Raw genomic sequence first — 23392 nt, forward strand, 5'->3', positions numbered from 1 at the left:
CTTTGCTGGAACAGGAAAGAAGCACTTAGCCAGTTTTACAATACTAAGAAATCACTTCTGATTTGCACCCTCGTATCTACTTGAGAGGTGGACTCCACAAAAGAAGCAAATAAACATTTTTATTTCTGCAACACAATCCACCTTCCCATTCCCCCCCAAGAACATGAATTGTCCTCAGCCATCAAAGCAGAGGACAAAAGCTGACAAGTGACAGAAGGCAAGGGGTTACTAGAAAAATAGATTATACCCAAGGCTCTCCTTCCCAGGGATCCAAACCCCTGGTCCCTGTCCCCAGGCTCCCCATCAGACTTTGCCAAGTGGAGGGAAATAAAAGTCATGGGGAAAGGCTGGAAACTGAAGAAAGCAACTCCATTGAACAAAGGGTTAAAGAAGCCTGGCAGTGAAGACGGGTAGGGTGGGGTGAGCTTTGCTCCTAGATTCAGTGTTGGAAAAAGGGGAGAAAATAATTTATTGGGTGATGTAATGGTATGTAGTTTCAATCATGTTGACCATCCCAGATCTCTCACTGAAGCTAAATTCTGGCCGGTCTATGGAGGTAGAAATTGGGGATGGAAGGAAAGTTTTAGAATCCCTCCTATTCCCCAGGAGAGTAGACATTTCTTTACCCAGCTCTACCCTTTTGCCCAGCCTGCCTTCCCAAAACAACTTCCAAATCCTTAGCTAAAAATTGCACCATAAGATGGAATTGGAATGGGGATGTTATGAGTCTTGCCCAAACCCTCCAGCCCCAGAACTGACAAGGTTTAAGAGTAGGGGTGGGGAAAGAAGTTAAGGGATGAAATTACAATCTCTTCTCATCCCCTACTCAAAAGTTAGACCCCAGGGCTGGGCTGAACTGGGCTAGGCAGACAGGAAGGGAAGACCAGGCAGGCAGGCAGCTGTTCTCATTATCAGGGACCCATGCAGACCTGTTGGACAGACAGTAGGTGAGAGTAGGCCGAGCTGGAGGCCAGGAAGGTTCTTTAGGCTCCTAGAGGGAGAAGCAGGGGCCTGGGGTCAAGGGGGAGCAGGAAGCAACGCAGTAACAAACGTGGGAGGAGCCTTTCAGCTCCCAAACTTACGGGCCATCATCCACCACCACCCGCCCCCCCAGTGCGGACCAGAGGGGCCCCTGCGAGTGGTAGGCTGATCAAGGGCAAAGCTTGATGCGGGTACCCTTGGATAGCACCCGAAAGAAAGGGAAGACACGCTCGCCCAGGAAGGCAGCTGAAAATGTATGCACGTGGGCTAGAGTCTCCGCATTGTAGAAGCCCAAGCGCCCAGCCTCATAGTCCAGGTATACGCCAAAGCGCCGTGGTTTCTCACTTGGACTCAGCAGTGTCTGCTCTGTTGAGCTCTGTGCCTGGTACCGTTTGCCATTGGTACCCACACACCACACTTCCCGCTGAAGCAGGGGCTGCTGGGGCAGATGGAGCCGGCGGCGGCGATGGTGATGGCGTGAGGAGCTGGCATCCCCGCTGCCCACAGAGGACCCCCCGGAGCCCACCTTTTCTTTATGATGGGTTGATTCACGGGCAGCGCCCACCGCCCAGCCCCGCCGCCCGCCCACCTCTACCTCCCAGTAGTGCCGGCCAGAGCGGAAGCCTTGGGCCCCCAGTACGCAGCAGTCAGCCGAGAAGCGCTTGGGATGGTCAGCAACCTCTTGCCGCCGTTCTGCCAGGCGGACCCCCCGGCGGTCAGGGGACAGCATCAGGGCTGGGTGAGCGGTGTCAGGATCCAGCGTCAGGTCCACTTGGGAGGGAGGACAAATACGCCAGGGCTGGAACACTATTCCCCATCAGAAGCCAACTCCAAAGGTTCAGTCTTTCCTGCTGTACCTTCCTTGTCCCCCAACCCCCATCGATCCCATCTAGCTCTCCTCAGCTCCTCCCCATACCAGTTTACAGGACAGGCTCAGGTTCCTATGAGTTCCACCCCTTTCTCCAATCTTGTTCCCAGGACACCTGATAGCCATTCCCCAGTCCCTGACTATTCTTGCCACCTCATCCATCCTGTCCCTACCCCCACCCCCACAACCTACCTGAGCTATGACAGAAGTTATTCTAGGCTTGAATTTTCAGTGTGGTCTACCTATAGCCTGAGCCACCTCAGCCCCCTGCACTACCCCCATGTCCCAACTTCCCTCAGAACCCAATCTCAGGTCTTTGAAGGGAAAGGCAAAGGAAGGTCATACAGGTGACCTCCCTACCTCTCGCAGCCTGACAGAACATCCGGCTCATTTTCCTCACGATGGCATCTGTCAGGAAGTCATGGCTATGGGGTTGGCACGGGTCAGGGGACCAGATCTCTGGGGGCTGCAGCTGTACCTCTTCACACCTGGAGGAAGGGGACCGGGCAGGGGGTGGGACCATGATATTCCCGGAGGGAAGAGTAGAAGCTGAGGGGAAGGAGAGGAGGGTCCAGGAGGCAGAAACTCAGGTCCTGGGGAAGGAAGGAGAGGAGAGGGATACCCAAGAGAGGCAGGGATGGGGAACCAGATATCACTGGGTCACAAAGGGTAAAATGGGAACACACCTATTGAAAGTCTCCTTGATGTCCTGGGAATAACAGAAACAAAAAGAGGGAGAGGGAGAAAGAGACAAAGAGAATGTCAGCTGCACAGAGACCATTGCTTTCTCCCAATCTCCAGCCAGAGAAAGGTCTGCACTTGAACAGGAAGGGAGAAGCAGGACCTCAAGGCCCTTAATAAACATGCATGTGTCATCATACATCCCTATGTCTGACTATATCTAACATCTCATCCAGCTGAAAGCCCAATAACAGAATTTCATAATATGATTTGGTCACCTTTTTTAAAAATTCATTCCTCAACTCTCATTCATCCTCCTTCTAGATCTAATTCTTCCTTCTTTTCATTGGGTAGAACTGTTACACACACCACATTTAACATTGTCTCCAGCCTCAAAAACCATTTTTGGTGTTCAGGTTAAAAACTGTTGTGAGTTCTTCCGGAAAGAAGAGGTAGCTCTGGGCAGAGGTAATGGTGAACACAGCCTAACAGGGCAAATAGGGAGCTGGGGAGGTGACAGGCAGGGTAGAAAGGAGCACAGTGCTCACCTGTAGTAGTCGCAGGCCCCCCTGCTGACTCCGCTCCTGGGCCTCAGCCAGCAGGCGGCTCAGCTGGGCAGCCTGTTCAGCAAGGCGGCTAGCCACTGTTCCAGCACGTTCCAACTGAGCTTCATGCATCTCTCGGAGGCGCCGCTCCAGCCCTGCCTGCTCTTCAGCCAGAAACCGTGTGAGCCGCCCAAACTCTGAAGCCACAGCAGCCAGCTCTGCCTTCATCTGGCTCTGGAATGATGCGAAGGGGATGGGTGATATCACTGAATGTATAGGAAGGTAAATCTCCTGTTTTCTAACTGCTGTCTCTCAATCCAAAGCAAAGGAGCCCTACATTCCTCAAATCCAAGAAGAATCACAGTTCCTTCTCCTTCCTACACATACTTCCCTGGCAACTGGTCCCAATGGCACCAACAACTGCCTGGAAGGCTTCTCTCTACCTTGTCTACCTAACTTGACTTGCCCTTCAGTCTAAGCTTACATATTCTGAGAAGCTTTTTCTCCCTTCCAAATCTAATCAGCACCATCTCCATAAATATCACTGTTATCTTTCCATGGCATATACAGTATTGGAAATGCTGTTTAAAATAAAGTCAAGTATCCTTTAAAATTATTTTCCCCAGAGGCACTGTAAGCTCCCACCAGCAGGGATTATGCCCAATTCCTGTCTGTTTGCTATAGTGTCATCAGACTGTGTCAACTAAAGAGTAGTTACCTGGTAAGAATTTTTTTGACATCAGTAAGTAAGATAATTCAGGAATCAAGACATCAACTTAGGGTCCTCACTATGTTGCTATTCAGTGACCTTAGAAAAGTCACCTAAGTGCTCTAGATCAATAATCAGCAAGCTTCTTCAGTAAAGATTGGTTAGTATTTTGCACTTCATGGGCCAAGAAGCAAAATCAATGATATTAGAAGGTATAGTTGTCCCAAGGTATTCAAGTGGAATTGGTTCCAGGATTCCCCAAGTTTCAGGGGCCCTTACATAAAATAGTATTTGCATATAACCTACACATACACTCTCATATCCTTTAAACAACTCTAGATTATTTATATTACTTAATATAAATGCTATGCAAATAATTGTTCTACTATATTGTTTAGGGAAAAATGACAAAGGAAAAATATCATGCATGTTCAGTACAGATGTAATTTTTTCCCAAATATTTTTTCCTTTTTCCACATATTTTCAATTCAACGTTGGATATGGAATGCACAGATACAAAGGGCAACTGTACTTAATATCCTACAACAACAACAAAAAAACACCCCTGCTTAGTCCTACCCCATTTGCCTGTGCTGGGACCATCCTGGGTGATGGGCATACTTTTCACCCATGACTATCAGTGGGAGACATTCTCTGGGTAAAAATAACTGGCCAGAGTAGGGAGGGCAAGCCAACTGGGTGAGGGAAGCAGCCATCAGTTTTACCTTCTGCTCCAAAGATACTCAGGTCCTGGCCCCCAATCCCAGAGATTCCCAAAGTTATCAATATGGACAGAGGCAAGGTGGCTCTTTAACTCCCAGACTCAGATTCTGTATTTGCCAGCAGCAGAATCTCTAAAGTATAGACAGCGATGAGTATGGTTTTGGGAAGTGACAAGGCCCACACTCTGGTTGGGGAAGTTACATACTGGGAGGGAGGGGAAGAGGGACAGAAGATGTCCTAGCTTGGTTTTTGAATCTCACAGTGCTAGTCCATTCCAACAGGACTTGCTGCCCTTATAAAAACAGGCAGAGGGTCAGGAAGTAGCAAGTAAGTGGAAAATATCAAAAAAGACTCTTTGGGGAAGGGTGAGCAATGATGAAAAAGGGCAAGAAACACTGGACAAGGAGCTATATCAGTTTCTGCAATGCTAATATTCAGTAATTCCTCCCTTCCCTTACATACCTTGGCCTTCTTCCGAGACAAGCCTCCCAGGACCACATCCCTCTCAACATCAGGGATGCTCTGTCTACTATCTACATCTATGCTAGGACTGGAACTTCTCTCATAGCTGCTGTGCGGGCTTTTCCCCCTTTTGCCCTCTATGCCATCCAGTGCTGAGTTAGATTTCTTGGTAGAAAGCTTTGCTCTGTAGCCTTGAGCCAGGTGCCCAGCCTTACCAAGCCAGGCATTAGTTTTCACTCCATTTTAGAATCGAGAAAGGAACGTGTCCCCTCACAGCACCTCGTGCCCCCACCCCCAATCACCTTACATCCCTGGGAAAGTATTTACACCTCTCCCATATTTGGCTGTCCTGTGTTCAGGGGATCTCATTATCACCTGTGAGCATAAGCAGGCTTATCTTCCTTGCCCTGACCATAGAACCAGTCAGCCTACTCAAGGACATCTACACACCTTCAGCTCTGTCACCCGCCTCTCCTCCTTGGCCTTCATCTTCTGCACAGCCTCCAGGTGCTTCCTAAGGGGTTCCACATGCCCCTGCAGTTTGGTCTGAGGGAATGGGAAAGAGAAGGTTAAAGGTGGGGGTTGTACTTCAGAGCCTGATATCCCCACCTCAGGTGTCAAGTAAACCCTTCCTCCTGTCTTCCCTCACATGATGATAAAGGCCTCCAATCCTCCCCTGAACTCATGTACATTTTCTAAAGATGAGGTTCTATGATTACAGAGGTCCAAAACCAATAGTTGGGGTGGACAAGCCTTGAGCCTCTACCACATGGAAGTCTTTGCATGAGTATTCCTGACTTTGGTCCTTTCCACCTTATAAATGATCTTCATCTTTGAATACTTTTCTGATGATTTTATACCCATGTTAAGAATCTTTTGGTGATCTCCCACCATTTCCAGTGATCTGACCCTACATTTCTATCCTCACTTCATCCTTTCTATAGTCTTTCATTTAGTCACATAAAAGTACTTGTCTTTTCCTATTTTCTTTCTTTTTTTTTCTTTTTTTTTTTTTTTGGTACAAGGGATTGACCCAGAAGTACTTAACTACTGAGCTACATCCCCAGCCCTTTTTATTTTGAGACAGGGTCTCCTAAGTTGCTTAGGGCCTTGATAAGTTGCTGAAGCTGGCTCTGAACTCACAAGCCTCCTACTTCAGCCTCCCAACCCCAGGCTGAGTATAATTTCTTGCTGTTCCCCCTGCCTGGGATTATCCTTCCCCACCTAGCCTAAGGCATTCTTACTTTAAAACCCAGCTCCCTAACCTGATTCTTCCTGCCCCCAACCTCCTCTGTGATCCCAAAGGATCTGGAATAAAACCTTTATATTACTTCCCACAAGTGTGCCTCTCCACCAGATATTGCATGGTCCCCTCCCCACTTAATTTCTGTACTTATGTTTTCTCTAACAGTCAATTACTTGCTAAATGAAAAGCAAAAATCCCTTCTTCCCTAAAGTTATTAACTTTCACAGCAATTAGGCACATTAACTTTTGTGGTCTAACAGTTTATAAGTGAGTCTTTTCCTTCTCCTGCCCCCATCTCTTCCATATTGGGGATTGAACCCAGGGGCACTCTATCACTGAGCTAAGGAGGTCCCCTCCCACCTTTTTTTTTGAGACAGGTTCTCACAACCTGGTCTCCTGCATCAGCCTCCTCAGTAGCTGGGATTACAGGTGTGCACCACCATGCCTGACTCTGAGTCTATCTTTAAAGGGCTGTTAGAGACACGAGAATGGGTAAGTCCAACCTATTAGCTCTTTACTTTTTTTTTTTTTAATGTCTTCTATTTCTGCCTTGCTCCCTCCTTTTCCTTAGGGGAAAATACTGGATAGAAAACCTTAAGCCTAGACACTAACCAGGGCCTGAATGCACTTGGGTGATCTGAGGCAAGCCACAATTCCAGTTTCCTCAGCTTAAAAACGGGGATAGAATCTACCCCATGAATAGTATACTTAGCACAGTATCTGGCATGTGGCAAAGACCTGCAAATGCTATCTAGTATTTGCTATCTAAGTTGTCAGCTGCCAGTAATATCCTTGTAATGACCCTTGCACTAAAAGGGTTACTGACCCAGATTACAAAAGGCAGTTCTTGCACAAGTAAAGAAAAAATTACAGTAACAATAAAATGGCAGTCGTTCTATAACATGAAAATAGTAAAAGCCACACAAAATTTTGCATTTTGATATTACCACTACCGACACACACATCTAAACCCAGGAACATTCTACATACTGAGCTATGTCCCCCACCGTTTTCCTATTTTGAGACAGTGTTTAAGTTACCAAAGCTGGCCTCTAATTTTTGATCCTTCTGCCTCAGCCTCCCAGTAGCTGAAATTACAGACATGACCACATCCAGCTTAATATTATTTTATATTTCTCCACTGTACAATCAGTATTTCTACTCCATTAATTTGGAATTCATATGCACCATTATGCCTGGCTCTGAGTCTATCTTTAAAGGGCAGTTAGAGATACCACAATGGGTATCTATTTGCTCTTTCCTTTTTTTTTTTTTTTTTTAACGTCTTCTATTTTTTGCCTTGCTCCCTCCAATATTTTTCAATATTTTTCCTAAATCACTGACAAAAAAAATTCTTAAGCACAAACCCAAATAGAGTACTATTTAAGAGAAAATTTCAAGGACATTTCAGCTTTTAGGGACTTTACTTATGCATCATTTGTTACTACTATCTGTTCAATAAATATTTCTACAAAACAACAGTGTGCCGAGTTAATGCACATGTACATATAAGAATAAACTACCCATCTATAAAAAAAAAAAAAGTCTCTAAATCAGAAAAGGAATCACTTGAATTAGATTTACATAATAAAGCAAGTACCTACATTTGCTGATTAGTTAATGTCATATTAAATGTGTTTATCTGGCTTCCAAAACTGTTGGGCCTGGTAAACCGATCAAGGAAAAGGATTATAATTTCTTTTAACTCCTCATCCACTTCAGAACCTAGTAAAAGAATTTTTGGCAGCAGCAGACATTCAACAGATGTGGTTAATATAAATTAACAAAGTGACCACACATTGTATTATGGGTTCACCTAATTAGGAGCTGAGAGGATATAAAAGAGAAGGACAGCCCTGAGTATGGTGGTACATGACTATAATCCCAGCTACTTGAAAGGCTGAGGTTAAACATAAAAAGGGCTAGGCTGGGACTATAGCTCAGTGGTAGAGCACTTGCCTTGAATGTGTGAGGCACTGGGTTCGATCCTCAGCACCACATGAAAAATAAAATGACATACGCCGGTAATCCCAGTGGAATGGGAGGGAGGCTGAGACAAGAGGATCCAAAGTTCAAAGCCAGCCTCAGCAATGGTGAGGATCTAAGAGATCGTGTCTCTAAATAAAATATAAAATAGGACCGGGGATCTGGCTCAGAGGTTAAGTGCCCTTGAGTTCAATCCCTAGTACCAAAAAAGGAAAAAAAAAAAAAAAAGACTGGGCTTAAGGGGCAGCAATTCCCTGCTAGGCTGAGCTTTCTAAAGCTATTCTCCTTATTAATTCAGAGTCTCTGTCTTGTTGATACTGTGGATTGAACCCAGGGATGATTTACCACTGAGCTATAATCCTAACTCTTTTTATTTTTTATTCTAAGACAGGGTTCCAAGTTGCTTAAGACCTCACTAAGTTGCTAAGGTTGGCCTCAAACTTGCAATCCTTCTGCCTCAGTCTCCTGGGATTACAAGTATGTACCACTGTACCCTACCTGATTCAGAATCTCTAGTGGTAGAAGCTGCTTTATTTATTTATTATTATTATTATTTTTGCATTACTAGAAATTAAATCAAGTTGTCCTCTATCACAGAGCTACATACTTAGTTTTTATTTTTTTTTATTTTTAGACAGGATCTCACTAAATTACCAAGAGTAGCCTCCACCCTGCAATCCTTGCGCCTGGGATTATGATCATGGACCACCATGCCTTGCCCACTGTACTTTTGAAAACTTCCTCCAGTAACTCTAATAATCAGGCAGGTTTGACAATCATTGTGTGCAAGGAGATGAGGTCCTCCTTTAATGGCAGCATGCTGTGTTATTTATGGTTCCTGGAGATGAGGCAATCTGGGTTTCTCTTTTTATTTTATTTTTTTTTTTTAGGTTTATCTTAGCTGTACCACTCTGAGCTGAGTTATTACTCTAAAAGTGAGGTAATGATAATAACCCCTAAATAAAGTTACTGAAGAAATCAGGAGAAGGGGTAAAACACAGTCATAAAACAAACAAACAAAAAATTTCTGTGCAGACTACACAGAAGCTACCCTGCCTTCCTTCTGATCTCACTCCTTCAAATCCACCCAGACCATTACAAAGTAATGCTATTTGGCCTGGCACAGTGTTGCATGCCTATAATCCCAACAACTTGGAAGGCTGAGACAGGAGGATCATAAGTTTGAAGTCAGCCTCAGCAACTTGCTAGAGTCCTAAGCAAGTTAGCAAGAATCCTGTTTCAAAAAATAAAAAGGGCTAGGGATATAGCTCAATGGTAAAGCAGCCCTTGGTTCAACCTCATAGCCAAAAAAAAAAAAAGAAAAGAAAAGAAAAAAGTAATGTTATTTGTGCTGGCTATCTCTCAGAAAAATCTTTTTTTTTAACCTAAAAGTTAAATTGGAGGTAGGGAGCAAGACCTTAATCAAACTAAAATCAGACTACAAGAAGAAAGTTCACATGACAGAAAAGTCAAACTAAAAACAAACATACAAATGGTGGTGACACTGTTACAGGTATACCCCAGGGAGAGGGACAGCCATAACCAAGTCCACAATTTACTAAAGCTTCGTGGCCCATGGTACAGTATTTACACCTTTCTGACTGTTCCCCATATTGTAAAATGAAACTGGAAAATATATCAACTTATAGAATGGTTTTAAGTTTTAAACGATAACCCATGAAAAGTGCCCAATTTACATAAGTGCCCAGTAAATATTAACTATCAATTCTGGAGAAATTAAAGTTCAAAGATACTCAGATACTTGAGCAAGATTTGATAGTAAGGCAGAGCTAGGTCTTCTGCCTTAAAAGCCACTCTCTTTTCCAGTCAGTACAACAGACCTGTACAGAGTAGACCAAAGACCTTGAGGTGGGAACCAAGCCATACCACAGGGTGGTATGGAATCCATTAGGAGGCAAGTGCAGTACATTTGGATATGATACTAGCATTTCTATATTCCTGTTTCATTCAAAGTCCTTTCTTGTTCTTTGAAATCCCCATTTCTTTCTACCCCAAGGGACTTAGTCAAGAAGGGACTTAAGACTCATCCAAAAGAAAATGAGAGTGCTAGTAAAGCCTTGGAGACCTGTCACTTGCACCCCTACACTTAGCAACAATGGAGGTGTGAAAAGCAGTGCCCTGCTTCCCAGAAGACAAAGCCCACTGATCTGACATCACTCACTTTGCCCTATTTACTTCCCAGGTCTGCTTCATTGTATCTGCTTTGTCTGTGTACAGGATTCTTCTCATTCAAACCCACCCTGGTGCCAATGCTTGGAGAGGGAAAATCAGTTCGCCAGAACATGAGGTACTCTGAGAAGTACAGATGTTTCCTTTTCCCAGTTCCCCTTAATAGTTCTCTAACCCCACTAAACTCCATCTGCACTTTTTACTTGTCTCACCTTGTATTCCTGTACCACCTCCTCCAATGGCACCACACTGTGCTGTTTGTGGCTCCTGGATTCTCGGCACACCACACAGATAGCTTCTTCATCCACCTCACAGAACAGCTTCAGAGCTTCTTGGTGTTTGGGACAGATGCCCTGCTCATTCACACGGCTCCCTCGACCAGGGGTTGGGTGCATCTGCCGAATCACCTGAACCATGTTGGCCAGCTGCAGGTTGGGGCGGAAGCTCCGCCGAGGAAAGCTCTTTCGGCACTGGGGACAGGTGAAGCACCTCCGAGGGGCTGGAGGTGGGGGCAGTGGGGTGACGGGGTCTAGCTCCTCTTCCTCGTCCTCCTCCAGCACTTCCTCCTCCTCATCCTCGTCCTCCCCCCTCAGGTCCTCCATGTCCCCCAAATAGTAGTGCAGGTCTTCCTCCTCGTCCTCCTCCTCCCACACGTAGTCCATGTTGTCCCAGTTGGACCCACCCATGCCACTGGTCCAGAACACACCCTCCTCTTCCTCCTCGACCTCCTCCTCCATTTCGCCCTCATAATCTTCTTCCCGCATGGGGGTGTCCCACCCGCCTCCGGCCCCCACAGCCTCCACTTCCTCCTCCTCTCCTTCCTCCTCCTCCTCCTCCCGGTCCAACTCATCCCTGTCCTCCTCATCCTCCCCACCCCACAACTGGGTTACACACACTCGGCAGAAGTTGTGCCCGCAGCCGATGGACACCGGGTCCGTGAAGTAATCGAGGCAGATGGCGCACACCGCCTCCTCCTGAAGGGTCTGCACAGGGTTGGGTGTCATGGCAACGGCAGCCATCTTAGTGTCCAGTCAGCCAGTGTAGATGTGCGGTGGGGGGGTCGGGGGGGGGGCGGGGGTCTTCCCTCTCAGACGCCCTGGCGACCCGGCCCCACCCCCAGTCCTGCCCCTTCACACCGTGCCTCAAGCGCTGCCAGAGAAATGTCCTCCCTACAACCCACCCCTCCAAAGAGTTCCCTACTCCCAGACGACAACCGTGTCTCTACGAGTGGAGGGGACAGAGCTGAGAACCACCGACAAGTCCCTCAGGTGGCCCTGAGTGCAAATCTGCCCCAACGCTCCCCCGGCCTCCTCACTAAACCCCGCCCCTCCTCACTTCCTGGCCCCGCCCCCTCACTTCCGGCCTCCCTCCTGACACTTCCGGCGTCTGCGCACAACCCAAGCTCTCGAGTTCCCTCCCCGATCGTGCTACGCCCTCTTCCCACCCCTCCCCACCCGGGCCCCCAAGGCAACAGGAAACGGCGAGGAGACGCTCTAGCAGACACTAGGGAACAGGGCGGGAAGCTAGGACGGTGGAGGCCCTCGTCTCTGTGATGCAGGGAAGCCGGGAACGCGCACAGAACAGAAGGACTGCCCACCTCCATCCCCCGCCACTGGAGAGAAACTACGGGGGACAGTGGGAGCGTTTGGCAGCTGTCTGCTCTCGGTGCTATGACCGCATCGGCCAGGCGCCATCCTACCGACCGAGCAAGGACGACTGCAGCAAGGACTCCCACAGCCGATGGCGGAAAGAGAGGGGCCGACTCCGGTGAACGCCCCGAAGTACTTCCGGCCCTTCTAGGCAGAAGACTTTGTTGTTTGACACTCTAGAGGGTCCTTCCTAGTCGGATCGGGAGGTGGAGCCTGAAGAAGTACTGTGGGAGTGGAGCCAGACATACCACCTTTCCCTTACTACTGTTGGCATTTCCACGCCCATTTTAAAAACTGACCACCGGTCACAGTCACAATGTTTGGGTGAACTTCCCTACTAAGGAAGAGTGACAAATCATTACATCCGTATAGTAGAACGCTCTTTAGCCATGAAAAAAAAATCCTCTTCAGAATATTTATTAAATTTACAAAAACCAAGTTACAAAGTGCAGAGTATACTACCATCTGTTAAAAACAAACAAAAAAAAAGGGTAGAGGGCGAATGTAAAATAAATTAATAGCTTTATTTTCCTGCGCTTAATCAATAGTTCCTACCTCCGAGTTTTATGAGAATTAGTAAACCTCATGTATAAATTAGAACATTGCTTAGCACGTGATAAGAACGATACAAGAGTTAGCTGCCCTTTATTATCATTCTTCTATGGAATACTACTGGTAGAGTTTCTCTAGAAGAAGTAGTATTCCACAGAAAGGATGAAAGCAGTAAGAAAAACACTCTCCCTTACATGTAGTTCTGTATCCTTTGAACTTTGAATCAAACCCATTTATTATCTTAAAGATATTTTTCCAAGTGTCATTGATTCATTCAACAAATACTTTTTTGAGCTGTGCACCGTTTGTGCACCGCTTGTGCACCGCTCTTGCTCCGCACCAGAACTACTTAGAGGTTTTCATTCGTGGAATCCCAATCTAAGAACAAGGGCTAGACTTGGACTTATAGGACTGGTTTTACTTGAAAAAGTTTTGTCCAGGGTATATTGGTAAAGGTGATGCCTGGTCCCCAGAACATCTATGCCGAATAGATTCTTTGTGCGATAGAAATAATATTTGATGCTTCCTTTAAATATTTTTTAAATGGCGGAAGAAACTACTGGACCATGATTCATGTACAGAATACCCAGCAGGTGTTGGACACAGAGATACCAGGGTGGGGCATGTAAAACTTACTCTGTGAAAAACTTCAGGTGATCACCGTGGTTCCTTAGGAGGTGGGCCGGGGCCTCTGAGGACGTCTGTGTGAACGCGCCGAAACCACAAACCTTCGTGGTGAAACATTCTATATGCCAGGAATTGCAGGAGCTGCTGTGACAGAGACGTCGGGTACAAGAACTGGACAGAATTTGGCCGGCTGCTACAGGGGCAGAGCCCCTTGTTCCCATAGAGTTCCAGGTTCGTGCGGCTTGTAGTCCCGCAGATCTACAGCTTCAGGAATATAATAATCAAAGCTAGCTGCAGGCAGTTTCCGTAGTGTAGTGGTTATCACGTTCGCCTCACACGCGAAAGGTCCCCGGTTCGAAACCGGGCGGAAACAAACTTTTTAAGGGTTCTTGTATATGAAGGAGACGGGCAATGAGACTTGGACTAAAGCAAAACTAAACTCACAGCTTCAAACATAAATCCATGTCTCACACCTCACCGGCTTGGGTTTTTTGTTTGTTTGTTTTAATTTTTTTGTTTGTAGCAGGGTTTGAACCCAGGGACGCTTAACCACTGAGCCACATCCCCATCCCTTTTTATTTTTAATTATGAGACACAAAGTTGCTTACGCTCACTAAATTGCTTAGGCTGGCCTTGAACTTGAGACCCTCCTGCCTTAGCCTCCCCAGCTGCTGGGATCGTCTTTCTCTTCTCCTCAGATAGCCGATCCTGCAACCCTTCTAGAGGAATCCGTAGGCTTTAGACTCCCCAGGATCAAATCTTGTGCACGTACATTCTATGTAATCTTGTACCAGTTATTTCTAAAAACCTATGTGTGCCTCTGCCAGTAGATCTCAGTCTCCTGGAACACAACACCAAAGCTGTTTCACCATGCCCGGCTAGCTCAGTCGGTAGAGCATGAGACCCTTAATCTCAGGGTCGTGGGTTCGAGCCCCACGTTGGGCGTGGAGTTATTTTGAACGAAGGTGAGAGAGGCTCCCTCCTTTCTAAGGCAATTTGATGATACTTTCCTGAGCTATTGAGCCAGAGCCAGATGCCCCTTACTCTCCAGTAGCTGAAAGGAAGGCCGAAATTCTTGTAGAGTCCCTACCATAGCACCCTCTTCCCTAAGGGAGGTGTAATAAAGTTCTACCGCTGTGGGCTTTCCTCAGGAAAGGCTCTTTGAGTGATGAGATCCTCATCAAATTAACATCTCTTTGGATCAAGTCCATCTTTTGGAGATATTGCTCCATGCTTTCCTGCATCCACTTTACTTCCTTTATTTGTATTTTGAAACATTGTGGAGAGTAGGCTGTATTCTGCACTGAGCAGTTTTCAGGCTGTGCTTGAACCGTTATTTCTCCATTTTGTAGTTTCTCATAAGCCACTCCATTTTGAGCTAAACTGCTGCAATGGAATGACTGCACACCTTATTTGTACAAGTAAACACCAGCTGGCACAACCATAAGGCATAAACTGATAAACCAATTGTGCTAATGGAATGACTACCTGTGAAATTAATCAGATGTACCTGGATACATAAGCATATCAAACTCATATCAGAAAAACCAGGCCCATAAGTTTATTGAACACTGCTGAGAGCCATAGCCAAGTTGGAAATGACGCATGGCATTTTGGGGTTGAAATTGTTTAGAAAGGTGGCCCTGTTGGATTAGGGTGGCTCCAGGTTTAGGGTGGATCCTGTTGGATTAAGGTGGCTCCAGGTTTAGGGTGGATCCTGTTGGGAATAGGCGCCTGTTGCCTCAGGCGCCTGCTCTTTGAGTTCCCGTTGAGTTCTCAAGGGGTTCTGAGAGAATTGGTATGCAGAGCCTGGTGGAGGGAGTGTATTTTTTGCAGAACGTGCGTGTGTAGAGCCGGTGAGAGGTGGGGAATAAAGAGTTGCTGTTTGAATCTACAAGGCTTTTGTGGTTTCTCAGTTTGTTTGTGTTTTTTTTGTGCCCTTCAGTTGAGACCCATAAAAGGTGGAGACCCGAGAGAGAGAGAGAGAGAGAGAGAGAGAGAGAGAGAGAGAGAGAGAGAGACAACAGTAGCAGCGTGAATCCATTCATTACCTGATCATTTGTCATGAGCCTTGACCAATAACCTTATTCAGGAAACTCCATATCTCTGACCTTGGGCTGTAGCTGAGTGTAGTTTTTCCTACCCGTGAGGCAAGTCCCACTCCAAGCTGACATCTCAAGCTGACACTGTGCCATCAATTGGGAACTTGGCCTAGAAAAAGTTCTTGTTCTTGTAACTCTGCACCATGAACAAGTTCTTTGGGTGGTTTGTATTCTTATCTGACTACTTACAGTATATTCATATCTGCTCTCTGCCTTTGCTCTCTGTTCAGCCTTCTGAACCCCTGTGGATGTCTTAACCCTTTCTGTAAAACACATACATACACAAACATACATATGTATTTGTGTGAAGTGTGACACGTGATTTGAGTTCTACAGATAATAGAAATCAAGATTGCCCAGTTATGATTACCAGGTGACCTACAAGTATTCAGTGAACTGCCATTGATGAAAGTGGTATAGCCAGTGAATTTATTGCTATTCAATAAATTCTGATGTTGTGGAAAGACACAAATGTGTTTGGTCTATGTTAATAATACAGCATTCTCACGACACATACTAACACGAATATCCTCCATTTATAAGTCACAATTTTTTTCCTTAACTTTGGTTGAAATTAATTTGTTTACATTGACTACTTTTTCATCCTGCAAATAGAGTCTGGTTTCTATTTTACCCCTAAGTCTCCCACGCTAATACTCCAGACCACAAGAGAAGTCTAGTAAAGCTAGTTTATTAAACTTGCTAAGGAAAGAATAGCATCACCTTCAGACTCAGAAGTCTTAGGAAGAGTTTGATATTGTTATGCTATGAGGGTAGTCTGGCAGGAATGGGTCAGGATTCATTAAATAGGCAGAGATGCTAGTACAGTCCTACTGCCACAGAAGAGTGAGAAGCTGAAGCTTCAAACCTCGGTTCTTGTGTTCTGATTAAAGAAATTTTACAGTCACACACACACACACACACACACAAATGCAAGAGAATTTTATTAGGAGTGAAAGCAAAGTAAGGCTCAAGCAAAGAATAACTTCAAGAGTGTGGTCCTCTTCAAGCAAAGGATGACCAAGGAAACAATACTGCTTCCAAATTGATATTTACCAGAAGAACTGGATTCAGTCTTTGCCAGTCAGATGTTTATTTCCTTTATCACATCTGGCGGGGGAGTTTTTGACCCCTGTTGGTCCTCTCTGGAATTGTCAGGGAGGTCAATATACTGGAGGGGATGGGATTCATCTACAAGTCAGTCCTGTGTTAATGTGGGTATTTGGATCAGTGACTGGACAAATTTACCTTAGTGTACCTGCAATACTAAAGAAACTTTCATTCTGAAATACATTGAGAAACCTGTGACCATAAATCCTGACTTTATAATGACCTCGGTGGACCTGCCAGGAGTTAGCCCCATTGATCTTTCTTGACTTATTTTTTAATCAGCTTCCTTTGTTTCCACCTGTTTATTCTCAGGGTTAGTATACCTATTGTTGTTCTACAAGTTACTTCATTGTTCATTAAGGTCAATTTCAAAGAAACCTCATGGCCCTGGTATGTTATTGGTTCACATTTCACTGCTCTTTACTAATTACTATCTAACAGTAGCACATACATGTGTATATATGTAGTTAATAATGAGTTAAAAGACAAAAAAGTACAATGGAGTATCTATACTATTGTCAACCTCTTTCAGGCTGCCTCTGGGCCAATGGCATGTATATACATGTATGCGCTAGTGTTAGATAGTTATGTAGTCTCAGTTTGGAATATCCAGGTACATACAAGCTGGTGGTGTTAGAGAAGAGTTTGAACTGTGTATGGGTGTAATAAACAATTGAAATGTTATTTTCCAGAATTACTTAAGATCTTCTCTATGTCCTTCAGTATAGTTATGTTGTTTATTTGTAATACAATAAGGTGTATTTTATTACTTGTATTCCACATTATTTCCCCCCTACGTCCTGGTTGGTTTTATTTATTTCTGTTTTGGGGCATTTTCTAAAGGACAGTGTATTACAGAAAATCTACTTAAAAGAAGTATAAAAGAAGTATAACTTCATTCACATCCACATATCCATTCCCATCCACCAATCTCATTTGTTTGAAGTATATTCTTCTAATATTTCTCTTGAAGACATGAGTGAATAAATGTGTGCTTTGTCATTCCCCCTTCTTTATTATACGAAAGTTGACACAGTATAGATACTCCATTGTATCTATAAAATACAAAATAAATTGTCTGTTATCAACTGAAACTAGTAATGGTTATAATGATTTTCTTAAACAATAGCCAGTCTTTCCATTATTTTCTTCAACTGACTTCTCTGAAACTATGAATGAAATTATGAATCGAGTTTCCCATCCAATTCATTACAATGGTAAAGCACTATTTTAGAGTCAAAACATGCCACTCCATTTCTTTTGCCACAAATGCTTGCAGATTGTGGTTTTCAATGTCATTTCTTACCACCTTTACTGGGACTGGAAAACAGTCATAAAAGATTCTGGCATTTTCATTAAGGGAAAGTCAAAGTAGACCGGTTTCTTTTCCCTGACCCTGAACAAGCCTAGTACATGCAGGTCAGAACTTTTTGCTACAATTCCTTCTTTCTCTCCTCTTCACCTCTTTCACTGCTGCCTCTGGGGCCAGGTTGGATTTGAGATGACCCACTAGGTAAGTAACCCATGCCACTCTCAGCACAAAGGGGGCAAGCTTTCAACAATTCAGAGGAACTTACAAACACATGAGACCCTGGTGAAACCTTCGGTCTCTGTCTTGGTAGTGCTGATGGCTGCTGAGGTAATTAAACCACTCTCTGATTTACATTTTAGTGAAATTCTTTCAGGGATGGTGTAAAGGAGGAGTGAGACTGCTCAGAGAGAGAAACTGTAGGAACACAGCCATGTGTTCAGACAGGAGGCTGGAACCTAGCAGCAGCCAGAGGTACAAGTGAGTGAAGGGATTGTACCAGCTGCAAGATGAGGGGACTCCCAGATTTTTTTTTTTCATCCAAGTGGTTTTATAATAGAGATCAGAGAATGAATATGGAGGAGAGGGACAAGGGTAGAGAAAAAATTGATGAGTTCAATATTGAACAGGTTGCTGGGGATGTGGCTCAAGCGATAGCGCGCTCGCCTGGCATGCGTGCGGCCCGGGTTCGATCCTCAGCACCACATACAAAAAAAAAAAAAACAACGATGTTGTGTCCGCCAAAAACTGAAAAATAAACATTAAAAATTAAAAAAATATATATATATTGAACAGGTTGGATGTGAGATACCGTGCGACATGTCCAGGACACCCTTGGATCTGAAACTTGGGAACATGATCACTGCTGCAGCCACAGATGAGGAGATACAATTTGATGGCTTCTGGTAATTTAGAGGAGGAGTTGGGATAGGAGGACAACAAGTAAGGCCAAGGGAGGGCAACAAACAAGTAAGGCCAAGGGAGTCCAAATGTGCCAAAAGGAGGGAGAGATCATCTGCGTCAAATTCAGCACATGGTCTAATAAAAGAAGATTTTACAAGTACATAGATTGGGCCACCTGGGGACCCATGGTGCCCTTGACCAGAGAAGCCAGACTGGGAACTGGATGGGCTCCCACTCTACACCTTGGTGGAGAAGGGATCTGGTTATCTGGTTCCCAAGGTATTCTAGAATCAGTTTGGATATAGAAAATCATTTGAACAAAAGATAATGTTCCTAAACTTGGATTCACACAGACCTATACTTAACATACATTAAGCCTCATCCCACTCTGTATATTGAATGCGAGGATTGACAAGTTCTATTTTATTTTTCAGCCATAAAGAGAGATTGAACCTAGGGCCTCGCACATGTTAGGTAAACTCTCGCTCATTACTAATTACTATCTAACAGTAGCACATACATGTATATAAATGTATATTGACTACTTTTTCATCCTGCAAATAGAGTCTGGAGCCATATCTCCAGCCTTTGGATTTTATTTTTTATAAAATACTTAAGAATTTCATTAGGTTTTCGAAATTTAATAAAAATTACAGCTTCATTTAAATAACATTGACTTAAAATTGGATAATCTTTAATTTCAATTTCCCTTTATTTTTAATACTTTTTTAATTTTTTTTTTTTTTTTTTTTTTTTTTTAGTTGTAGATGAACACAATATTTTTAGGGCCTCATGCATGCAAGGCAAGCACAACTCTATGTTGGAGCTTCAGCCCAGCCCCAATTTTTAATACTTTTGCATATTAGAAGAAATAAACTTTTTGAAAGCATATATACAAATAATTTATTTTTACTTTATATTCACATTAATTTACATTTTGACGAATCATTAAAATGTCATATACTTTGCATTTTTCATTTAAAAAAAAAACCCTGTCGATCTTTACTGTCAATAAAGTACAAATTATGTGAATATTTTAACCGACTTGTTCTCTTCCTTGGAACAAAAACAACCAACAGGGAGGATTATCCAGTTTTAGCAATATTCACCTTTTCAGCCACATTTACCTTTCCCGCTGCAAGGTTAGTCAGTTTCATTTTTCTCCTTTTTATTATTTATTTATTTATTTATTTTAAAAAATTATTGGATATGGCTGACTTCTCTACCTGCTGACGGGTTGCTCTGTAGTTTGGTAAATATCATTTGACCTGACTAAGTGGGATTTGGGAACCTGGGTGGTGACTCTAAACATATCTTATAAACTTAACGGAAATGCCCCTGGCAGCCATCAGTTTCCGTAGTGTAGTGGTTATCACGTTCGCCTAACACGCGAAAGGTCCCCGGTTCGAAACCGGGCGGAAACAGCTGTTCCTTCTTCTTACCTGGCTGCCGCAATTTTTTTTTTTTTTTGGTTTGTTGTTGTTCTGATTGGTAAACTCTTTTACTCATTCGTCGTTGGAATGTATCCATACTTCTTTACAGTTTTATGTATGCTCCTGTCTTTCAATTCATTACGAGTTTAATATAGGTCTAGCTCTGTGAGTGCAAAGAGGGTGGTCTAACGTCATTCCAGCTTATGTTCCGAGTCCTGGAAGATCAAATATAGCCAGCCTCCAAGGAATGCCATGTAACGACAATGAAATATTAAGAAGCGCAAGAAATAATAGTTTGGAAATGTATGTGGGAAGTTCAAGCTGGTGGAATGTGTTTACAGGGAGGACAATAGTGGTAGTAGTAACTACAACGTCCTCCACGCATCCCGTTTCCCTCTGTGGAACCTAACAATCTTTGAGATGAGTAATATTACTGCTTCCGCTTACACGGGCAACGAAAGGGTTAATCGGTCACGAAAGGTGAGGAGCCTAGAGGACCGAGAAGACGCAACTCAGGGACAGAGAAAGGGAAAAGAAGCAGCGTACAGAGAGAAATTCAAGTGAAACATGCAGAAAGTAGCGTACGTTGGCGACAGATTGCTAGTGGCTGGGTGGAAAGAGGAAAATTAGCGAGTTCCAAAAAGAGCCCGGTGTGTAAAAACTAGCCGCTGCTGCACCGCACAGGTGGCGATCGCGACAACCACCGCCTCCAAAACCGCCGTAAAGGAGCCTGAGGTCTGTCTTTCTTATCTTATCTTATTTATTTTTTGAGGTACATGCCCCCACTCCAGGCTCTGGACAGCCAGTGTGTCTCCAAAAGTACCCTCTCCAAAGTGACCTCCTTAGCTCATCGCAGAACACCGGGAGGCCAGGACCATAATTCAGTCTTTTGTCACTCTTATCCAAGTGGATTTTGATCAATGTCTCAGTCAACACAATGCAGTTCTCATTGGTTTTCCTTCCTAGTGTTACCCAAAGTAACACAATTAACACCAACTGACTAGTTAGGCTGAGCAACATGGTGTACTGGAAGCAGCCTCTTTTGAATCATATTTCATTTGGATACACTTAAATGCTAACTTTTTATTATAGCTTCACAGCTTTCCTAGACTTATCTTGTTTTAATTAACTGACTCAGTTAATTCTTTTTGACTGCTTCTCAGTGCAAGCCATTTTATACTGGCCTCTTTGCCTTTTTAGCATTGCCCTGACAGGCTGAAAGCCACACATACTCAGTGCCTTTGTAATTTTGGTTGTTTTGTTACTCTTTGTTTTGCCCTTTGAGTTTTCCAGAAAGCCACACATACTCAGTGCCTTTGTAATTTTCTCTTACCTATAAAGGGGAATGTTTAGGGAGATTTTTTTTTTTTTCTAAAGTAATGACTAACAGAGCCAGGGCAAGGTTTGTAGCTCAGTGGTAGAGCTCTTACCTAGCATGTATGAGGCACTGGGGTTGATCCTAAGCACCACATAAAATAACACAATAAATAAAATGAAGTATTGTATCTATCTACACCTAAAACTTAAAAACAAACAAGCAAAAAACAGTAACAGAGCCAAACCTAGGTGGCAGGGCAGTGCATAGAGATGAAAATTCCTGGCTTTCCCACTTGCAAGTACCTAGGGAAATAGTTCAAATACGAATTCACATTTAATTGCAGCTTTGCTGGATCTCCATGGGTTTTAATCAATTTATTTATTTTTGAGGCAGGGGGTCTCACTATGTTGCCCAGGCTCAAAGTGTTTCTCTTACCTCAGTGTGGGTTTGCTTGCCTTTAAAAACAAAACAAACAAACACAAACTTTCAACATTATTCCCTACAAAATTGTCTACCTAGATTGTTAACCTCTCATTCGAAAGTAATCATATTTCCTTTTGCTTTGTTGCTAAAACTTTCTTAGAAAATTTAGAATGGTATAGTGAAACCCCAAGTATGTATCGCCCAGTTTCTTTCTTTCTTTCTTTTTTTTTTTTTTTTTTGAATATTTATCTTTTAGCTTTAAGTGGACACAATATCTTTATTTTATATTTATGTGATGCTGAGGATCAAACCCAGTGCCTCATGCATACTAGGCAAGCAGTCTACCACCGAGCCACAACCCCAGCCCTGTATCACCCAGTTTCAACAAATTTTACATTTCCACCATTCCTCTTTTATCTCTACCCTTGACCTCTCACCATGCTCTATCCTATCTTGATCTTCTCTTTGTAATCCACACAGATCTTGTGAACTAAACTTTTATTGTCACTTCATTGACCATTGGCCTTTGACTCAGTTTGTTTTGTTACTCTGCAGCCCTTTGAGGTTTAGAAAAGAATATTAATAGCTACCAATTCCATAAATGAACAGTCCTTGTCCCTGTCCTTGGTTCTGGGAATATATTGATAAATTGCATCCTTATGATAAACCTGTGTTACGCCACTGTTAAAAGGAAAATTTCATTTAGTTATTCATTTACAATGCAGTGAAAAAGGTCTCTGACCTCCTCAAGTTCACCTTTTGATAGGCTATAAACAACTAAACAGATATAGAAATAATCTCAGAGTGATAGGACTGCAAGAAATTTAATGAATGTGATCGGATAGAGTAGCAAGTAAACAAAGGATAGAGAGAGGATCCAAGAAAGACAAATCAGAAGAGGAGACAATGAGCTAAATCAGGAAAACAAAGAGTCAATCTTCCAAAGATCTTGGAGAAAAAGCCTTCATGAGAGGAAACAAGAGGTTCAAAGGCCCTGAGGAAGAAGCATTTCAGAGGGTTTGAAAGCAGAGGGAAGAACAGGGGGGTCAGGAGGGTAAGAAACCATACTTCCTTGAATCTATATTCTGATCATTCCACCCATGCCATTTACTGTTTTTGCTTTGCAAATGTATAAAAAAAAATGAGTGAAGGACATTAGATCTGCAGTTTTAGGGGATTCTCAGGATATCAAGGCATACACTAAAAACCTCAGTATGGAATTTGTAAAGGCAGAGGCTTTATTCAAAAGATTATATATAAACAATATGCCCAAGATTTCTAGAAGTGCTATGGATTATAGCATTAAGAGCAGAAATCTGACTTTCAGATATGGCTATCTACTTTCAGCTGAGCGATCTACTTTCATCTCAGTGACTCTATCTCCTCAACCAAAAATGAAGGTTCAGAAATTCAGAAATATCAAGTTTGTAATTGTAGAATATGACCAATTGCTTATATATTCAGAATGACTCCTTTGGTAACATTAATACATTAATTTCATGGAAGAACCATTGAAAGGGATTGTTCTCTCTCTCTCTCTCTCTCTCTCTCTCTCTCTCTCAGGGCTTGTTCTTA

General features: G+C 43.6%; 1 protein-coding gene and 3 non-coding genes across 11 annotated transcripts; 3 read left to right on the top strand and 1 right to left on the bottom strand.

Moving 5' to 3' along the window:
* Positions 1-102: 102 nt before the first annotated feature.
* On the bottom strand, positions 103-13477 carry Trim41 (tripartite motif containing 41). Of its 8 annotated transcripts, none has more exons than XM_048786702.1 (9): positions 13229-13475; positions 10604-12264; positions 5420-5515; positions 3079-3309; positions 2536-2558; positions 2210-2337; positions 1581-1752; positions 930-991; positions 103-548 (listed from the first exon to the last, which is right to left on the bottom strand). In XM_048786702.1, the coding sequence occupies exons 2-9, from the start codon at positions 11408-11410 to the stop codon at positions 469-471; spliced, it is 1599 nt and encodes a 532-aa protein (XP_048642659.1). In that variant the 5' UTR covers positions 11411-12264; positions 13229-13475; the 3' UTR covers positions 103-468. The 8 variants fall into 8 exon arrangements, 6 of the variants coding, with proteins under 6 accessions (XP_048642659.1, XP_048642663.1, XP_048642653.1 ...); XM_048786706.1 differs by having other exon boundaries at positions 1571-1752; XM_048786696.1 differs by having other exon boundaries at positions 103-991; positions 1577-1752; positions 13229-13476.
* A 42-nt stretch (positions 13478-13519) lies between these two features.
* Positions 13520-13592, top strand: Trnav-cac. The gene has a single exon. It is a non-coding gene; the product is annotated as a tRNA-Val (tRNA).
* Positions 13593-14091: 499 nt separating this feature from the next.
* Positions 14092-14164, top strand: Trnak-cuu. The gene has a single exon. It is a non-coding gene; the product is annotated as a tRNA-Lys (tRNA).
* Positions 14165-19994: 5830 nt separating this feature from the next.
* Trnav-aac lies at positions 19995-20067 on the top strand. The gene has a single exon. It is a non-coding gene; the product is annotated as a tRNA-Val (tRNA).
* The last annotated feature ends 3325 nt before the right edge of the window (positions 20068-23392 follow it).

This window comes from Marmota marmota, unplaced genomic scaffold (assembly GCF_001458135.2).
Source record: "Marmota marmota marmota unplaced genomic scaffold, marMar, whole genome shotgun sequence".
Lineage (NCBI taxonomy): Eukaryota > Metazoa > Chordata > Mammalia > Rodentia > Sciuridae > Marmota > Marmota marmota.

Coding starts and splice junctions, on each gene's coding strand:
- Trim41 (XM_015507242.2), bottom strand. CDS start 11,410: ATGGCTGCCGTTGCCATGACACCCAACCCTGTGCAGACCCTTCAGGAG. Junction 2,338..2,535: donor ATCAAGGAGACTTTCAATAG/GTGTGTTCCCAT, acceptor CCCTTCCTCCAG/GTGTGAAGAGGTACAGCTGC. Junction 1,753..2,209: donor GTTCTGTCAGGCTGCGAGAG/GTAGGGAGGTCA, acceptor CTCCCTCCCAAG/TGGACCTGACGCTGGATCCT.